Here is a 7,276-nt window from a genome sequence, read left to right as displayed (position 1 = left end):
TGTATCGAGGTGTGTAGAAAAATCTTATAGCTTATTATTATGCTGATTCTCCTCAGCGCAATTATGTATACACAAGTCTTATTTTTGTAAGATCGTATGATTATCCAAATGTTATCCAAACATAATCTTGATATATATATATATATACATATATATATATATATATATATATATATATAATCATATTTCGCAAGTATACATTCTGTACTTAATTAAAGTATTAGGTCACGCAACAATTCAATTTCTCCTTTAATCAACACTTTGCTACACAGCATATAATAATACATATTTAAATATATATACTATTTGGAAATAATGCAATTAGGCGTTGCATGTGTACGTGTAAGAAAATATACAAAGAAGCATACTTCGAATATAACTTCTTGTCATCTTAACCTGGAACTTCTGTGTATCGTTCATGCAATTTCGTAAGGTTCAATCTTGAATCGCGTATTCTACAACTGTTTTTCAACGTTCCTCAACTTGTTTCCGTGCTATATAAAAATGTTGTGATATCACCACTATTGACCAATGTAATCGAATCTCCTGAATGGCCATATTGGTCTTGCCCGTTTTGTGAATCGGCTCAAATCTAATAAAAAAAAAGAATAATATTCTTCCCCGAGCTTGCTCTCGCATTTGACTATGTATGTGACAAAAAGCGAATAACAGACAAACCGTGCATAACACTTGTTCCAATGATATTCGAATGAATGTACCATTAGAACAAAAGCGAAGATCACAAGGAAGTTTCATATTAACATTTGATTCCAACGATTTCACAAAACGGAGAGTCAATTGTAGCTGAAAGTGTATCAAACAGCGACTTATTGAAAACGACGCTTATAAATGATACCTAAAAATTGCTTTGAACATTGTTTTCCTCCATTTTTTTTTATTGCCTATTATATATTCACAATTTCGCTCTATGCCTGTGTCCCTTCGTTCATTCATGATAACTCGCGTACTTCGAATCGCACGTGATAATTTTCAAAATTTGAATGATTTCGCAAACAGCGCGGCAGTGGCCTGCGTCTTGTCCCCGTTAAATCTACGCAATTCCGCAATGACTTGCGCCCTGGTGAAACCCAGGGCCTCCAATTCCTTGACCGTGGCTTCCGTGAATGGGTCGTGAGGATAGATTGTAGTCTCTAAGGCAGCGGGCCTCGACGACCCTTGACTACTGGTACCTTGCCCGTCTAACAAAATTTCCAAAAACTTATCATCGAGAAAAATTGTACCTTTGTTAAAAAAAAAAAAAAGTAAACAAAATATTGTAGACTTCAAATAACGATCATGCAAATTAAATGGTCATATAATTTCCGAGTCGATATCGAGAATAAAAATTAAGTAATTTAAATAAATATTTAAATCAAGGCTCGATAATTCAAAATAAAATCAATACAAATAATGGGCTATGAGCCAAAGCTTGGTTGTTATTTTGCTCCAATATTTAACAAATTCTTTATAACATATAAATAACAAACGTTTTTTCGACCCCGAACGGATCATTGTGAATGTTAAGAAACGGAAATCGATTAATACATCATATAAATTAAAATTAAAATCCTTACAATACACGTGATATGTTAAATGTACGCTCGCACAGTCCGTATGTAGCATGATCGCATTAATATAGACGACCAACACAATTTAATTTTTGAACTGCGATCACGCTACATACGGACTGCGAGCGCACATTTAACATATCACGTGTATTGTAAGGATTTTAATTTTGATTTATATAATGTATTAATCGACTTCCGTTTCTTAACATGGATTAATGGCCCGTTCGGGGTCAAAACGTTTGTCATTTATATTATAAAGAATTTGTCAAATATTGGAGCGAAATAACAACCAAGCTTTGACTCTCAGGGCCCATTATTTGTATTAATTTTATTTTTAAGTAATTTAAATTTATTTTAAAAATAGGCGGAAAGAGAGAGATGGCAGAAACTAAAGTAGGTACTAAAAAACAGACCAGGCATAGGGAAAAGGTAAAAATATTATTTTTTGTTTTAACAGATACAGTGGAATGAAAGGACAAAAGGATTGAGAGGATAGCCTGGGCTGATACATACTTACCATGCTGTTGCCTCTGTTTCTTAGCATCTCTCGTGCTATCCTCGAGAGCTCGCTGGAGATCCTTGTCGTCCAAGGATTCATCGCTGTTTCCGCTCAATTTTGCGCACTCTGGTAAATCGCCTGTAGAAACAATGATTAATAAATAAATTGTTATTTGCTAATATTTCTTAATCTAAAGTTTCCTCAACATTAAATCTTAAGAATAATTTCATACAAGGCCGATGTATGCAACAAATAATGGGGGGGAGAAAAGAGCCAAATACGATCGAGGCTAAATGTTGGTTCCCTATATTCTAATAATATTCTTAATTTTCAAACCTTGTAAATTTCAGCTCGCGTAAACCACGCGCTGACTGTCGATCTTTAAGAACACAATCATAACTCAAAGTTGAAATAATATTACATATCTATTAAGGAGGTTCCAGCGCTACTCTCTAGTCAATAAACAGTTTATATTCTTAAAATTGTGTAAAACGATTAAAATAATAATATTAAAACATTATCAACAATATCTGTTTCACTAATGTCATTATACATAATCGTTATTAATTTAATGTGTTAAGAAATATTTTTAAAATACAAAATAAAAGTTATAAGATTCTCATTTGACCTAAGTACCAAGCAGGAAATGAAATATGAATGACATTTATTTACTATTATCTTAACAAATAATAAATAAAATATAATCTAAATAAAAAAGGTTTAAATTAACATTTTTTATCATAAATTTATCGTATTTTTACATATGCATCAAATATATATCGTTTTATAATTTGTGTTAAATTTGACATGTCTATTTAACAAATATTTTTGTTTTTTATTATCAACAAATATAAATTTCTTTCAAACTAGACAGTCAATTCAGATGAAACTTTACCAAAACGAACTCAAATATTTATTCTGTAAGAATTTTTAAATTTCTGTCTTATATGCAAATGTTTCAAATTAACAGAAAATACCTACAAAATAAGGTTAATGTATATACTTGTGATGTAAAATGCTATACATTTAGAATTAAATATCTTCAAAACGGTACGGTAAAGATCAATGAAACTTTGTCTAGATATTGTAAATATAATTAACTTTCGTATTATGTGTGTATTACGGACTTGTCTTATATTTCATCAAACGCTGAAACCTCCTTAAATTGATCTCCGATCTCGATGCTAACAAGCATCTTAGAACACTGTAAAGAATTTATTGCGAAAAATATTACTTCAGCCAGGATTCGAATCTGGAACTTCCCCGATCTTAGCCGAGGCAGGTCTTATCTATTTAATCACTGAGGCTGTGGTTATTATATTTATCGCAACAACAAATATTCGTAAGGAGGGACGCATTGAAACGCACCTTCTGCCAGAAATGTAGTCTCAGTACCCGTAGTTCCGATCTTCAAGACATTCTTCTTCAGGTCTATGCAACACTGATGTCTCTTGAGCATGTCCAAGCCCAGCAGCATGTCCATAGGCTGTTCCTCGAGGACGCTGAAGGACGTTGTCAGATGGTCATTGCCGATCTGTATTTGTACCATGTGTATACGACCGATTATACGTTGTACTCCAACACCCTTGGCGACTCCAGCCCACCTTGTGTCGACCAAACGCATAATGTGGCATCTCTCGGCACAGGCAGCGGACATAATGGTAGTTTGTGCACCTTCAATTATAAATAATATGATAACAATTGTTTTCATGTTACAATGCATCAAAGAGAAGGGGTAACCACTCGAAAAATAGATGTACACCTCTGACTTCTGACTTCAAAGACTTCACCGGACCTCACAGACTTCATCGGACTTCGCCGGACTTCACTAGGCTTTTATGGATGTTTACCTTCGGGATTTCGTCTGGAAACACCGGCGAAATTTTCCAAAAGAACTCGGTCAAAATTGATGACCTTTTTTTAAAAATTGGAAAGCTATAAATGACCTTTTTTTTTTTAGAAATTGGTATTTACTTTACACTTCCATGGTCGTGGACTTTATCAGACTTCATCGGACTTTACTGGAATTCAACAGAATTATTCTGACGGGTTGTATACCGGAATTCGAGAGTGGTTACCCCTTCACTTCAAAGTTAATTTTGTAAAACGTTTTTTTTCTGTTTTCATTGCACGAATATTTTTAGGGACGGTCGAAATGTATTCGGATATATTTGAATCGAGAATAATCTTTTTTCCCCTGTTTTCACAAACGGAGGTCATGCGTTCTAAAATTAAATTGTTTTTCTGCATCTCATGCAGAATGATTATTCGAAATGTATACGTTTAAAAATAGACATTTACTCAGCCTCTCTCTCTCTCTCCCTCTCCCTCGACCAAAATGTATAACAGAACAAAGGTATTTAAAAATAATTTCACAAGTATGATTCGACAACAAAGACCGAAGAAAGTATTGCATATCTTTCGAGACGCGCGTGGAAAATGATGCGTTTTAAGCGGCGTCTACAATGAGATTAAGGCTAAGATTTAAGAAAATTGACAAATCACAATCGATTATATACCTAACGTGAGAAAAATACTCGATTATGCTTAAAACGGCGTCTACAATGAGACTTAAGACTTAAGATTTAAGAAAATTGACAAATCACAATCGATTATTTATCTCACGTGAGAAAAATATTTGATTGTGCTCAAGTCCCGAAACACAATAGATATAGTAAGCCTTAAACCGTAAGAAATTGACCAATCATAATCCTTTATTCTCTTCAAATTCAACTGCGATTGGTCAATTTCTTATGGCTTAAGGCTTACAACACCTATTGTGTTTCGAAACTAAAGCGGCGTCTACAATGAGACTTAACATTTAAGAAAATTGACCAATCATAGTCGATTATTTAATTCACGTGAAAAGAATAATCGATTGTGATTGGTCAATTGTTAATTTTTAAATCTTAAATCTTAAGGTCCATCTACAGTGAGGGGCTTTCTACAATAAGCCGTTAGTCACTACTCATATCATACTAACTAAAAATTGATAACTGAAAAATTGACAATCGTAGTCGAATATTTTTCTTACATTCAACTGTGATTGGTCAATTCTTACGATTTACGGCTTACGATCCGACATACGACGTATTGTCCCCCCTCAAGACAGCCCCTCAAGAATAGTAAGTCGTAAGCCATAAGAAATTGACCAATCAGTCGAATATGAGAAGAATATCGACTATGATTGATCAATTTCTTACGGCTTACGACTTACTACTCTCACTGTAGATGAACCTTAAGACTTAACATTTTAAATATTAAAAATTGACCAATCACAATCGATTATTCTTCTCATATTCGACTCTGATTGTTCAATTTCTTACAGCTTACAACTTACTACTCTCATTGTAGATGGGCCTTTAAAGTTTCATTGCAGACGCTGCTTTACTTGCTACTAGAAATGACGCTTCAAGTTGGCGACCTGTACCTGAGTCAATAAATGCTTTCACCGGAAATCCGTTGACTTTACAATTGATATACAACATAACGACGGTGCCGAAGGTCTCCGGATTGTACTCCATCGCGGCCTCCATATTCGCCTCGATATTCTTCTGTCTGATCTCCTCGGCGATCAGCCGCTGCGCTTCGGTGTCGAAGGGATCGGCGTTCATCATTCTCAGCCGTTGCGCTTGCCGTTCTTCTCGAGCGGCTATCTGCTCTCTGAGTACAGTTGAAAATCGATCTATAATACACGAATATTTAGACCGGAAGATCAACAAAAAAAAAAACGCAATACGACGTAATTCGAAAATTCTGCCGCTTACCGAGATTCCCCGACAGCAGCGCGTCGGCCAGTCTGGGATTATTTTGCTTCAGCAACGCCAGCTGATCCGGATTGGCCATGAACATGTTCTTTATCATAGCCGGATCGTCCTCGCTGCGGGGATTTTGCACCCGGTTGTTCGCGATCGGCGACGGGCGCTGCTGATTGTTGCTGGCCCCGGGAACTCTGATGGAACTGAAGTCCAGTAATGGAATGGCTAGAGGCGACGTTTCTTCAAATTTAGTACGTTCATTTTTTTTGTTTGCAAGATATTATGGTTGCCGGTGTACACAGCGCAAAGGAGATAACAAAATCAATTTTTCAACGGAGTGTCAAGATCGAACGTTGCAAAGACTGGCAAGGCGGGGAGGCCAAAGGCCAAGGTTTCTGCACTCGAGCAAAGCCCGGTATATCGGTATCTACATTCGCTGTCGACAAGATAAACGATAAAAAGCCGATTCAAATGTGACACAGCGCATAAAAATGAATAAGGCTAGACTGGGGGGACTTTTTTGGGGGGGGAGGGGGGGCATTTTACGTAAAGCGAAATTTTTGGATAATTCACATGGAATTGACCACTATCGTTAGGTGTATACATACCTCTGTTGAACGGCTGCAAGTTCAGGTCGCTGCCGCTCTGGTGCATATGCTGGAGGATAACGGCGTCGCCGTCGCGGATCCCGTGGTCGCGCAGCGACTTCTTGTCGTCCATGAGCGGCAGGCCGTTGAACGCGATCACGATCTCGTGGGCCGGCACGCCGCTCTCGATCTCGCAGAACGCCTTGAAGTTCTCCAGCTCCAGCTCCTCGCTCACGTCGAGAACGAAGACGCTGTCGTCGCTGAGCGTCGTCACCGTCACCTTCATCGTTTGCGCCGCGCGTGAACGAAACGCAATGAAACACACTCGACCTGGCCTGGATTTACCACGAGGTAAACACGGGGGGGGGGGAACACGCGTCCGTCCGCCTCGCTCTCGCTCTATCTCTCTCTCTCTTTCTCTCGCCGTCGACGGGAAGGCGGGGAAAGTGCCGGGAGGAAAGAATCTCCACGCGAACGTGGCTCGCACGCGAGGTCGGATCGGGTCGCGAGACTCGGGGAACTCGGAGGGACGAGGGTGAGGATGCGACGGGAGGGGCGAGTCGATTCGCGACGAATCCTCCAGACGTAAACACGAGACCAGCTCAGCAAAAATACTCCCCCGACGGCCCCGACGGCGGCGGCGAGACCAGACGAGATTGGGCGAGATGAGTCGACGAGAGAGGCGAACGATGACGCGTCGCGACGCGTGGTCGACAATCGAATTGAATCGAGCGACTATTACTAAAGTCCCTAGAAGGAGAGTCTGGCTAGAGTCCTAGATTATCAGAGAAGCGCGACCGGTGTTACGAGTCCTGATTGGACTCGCAAATGGCCAATCATAAGATTGATTATATCGGAAGAGCA

The 7,276-nt window shown here is 38.5% G+C and overlaps 1 protein-coding gene across 2 annotated transcripts; it reads right to left on the bottom strand.

Annotated features, from left to right (window-relative positions):
- Nucleotides 1-205: 205 nt before the first annotated feature.
- Nucleotides 206-7,082, bottom strand: LOC105460241 (protein DDI1 homolog 2). 2 transcript variants are annotated; one of them, XM_011706675.1, is made up of 6 exons: nt 6,434-7,082; nt 5,835-6,050; nt 5,498-5,752; nt 3,436-3,741; nt 2,086-2,205; nt 206-1,199 (listed from the first exon to the last, which is right to left on the bottom strand). In XM_011706675.1, exons 1-6 carry the CDS (start codon nt 6,696-6,698, stop codon nt 991-993), a joined length of 1,371 nt encoding a protein of 456 aa, XP_011704977.1. In that variant the 5' UTR covers nt 6,699-7,082; the 3' UTR covers nt 206-990. The 2 variants fall into 2 exon arrangements, with proteins under 2 accessions (XP_011704977.1, XP_011704978.1); XM_011706676.1 differs by having other exon boundaries at nt 1,097-1,199; nt 2,082-2,205.
- Nucleotides 7,083-7,276: the final 194 nt, after the last annotated feature.

This window comes from Wasmannia auropunctata, unplaced genomic scaffold, assembly GCF_000956235.1.
Source record: "Wasmannia auropunctata unplaced genomic scaffold, wasmannia.A_1.0 LD325835.1, whole genome shotgun sequence".
In the NCBI taxonomy this organism is placed as follows: domain Eukaryota; kingdom Metazoa; phylum Arthropoda; class Insecta; order Hymenoptera; family Formicidae; genus Wasmannia; species Wasmannia auropunctata.
The sequence above is the reverse complement of the archived record's forward strand: the minus strand, read 5'-3'. Positions and strand labels throughout refer to the sequence as shown.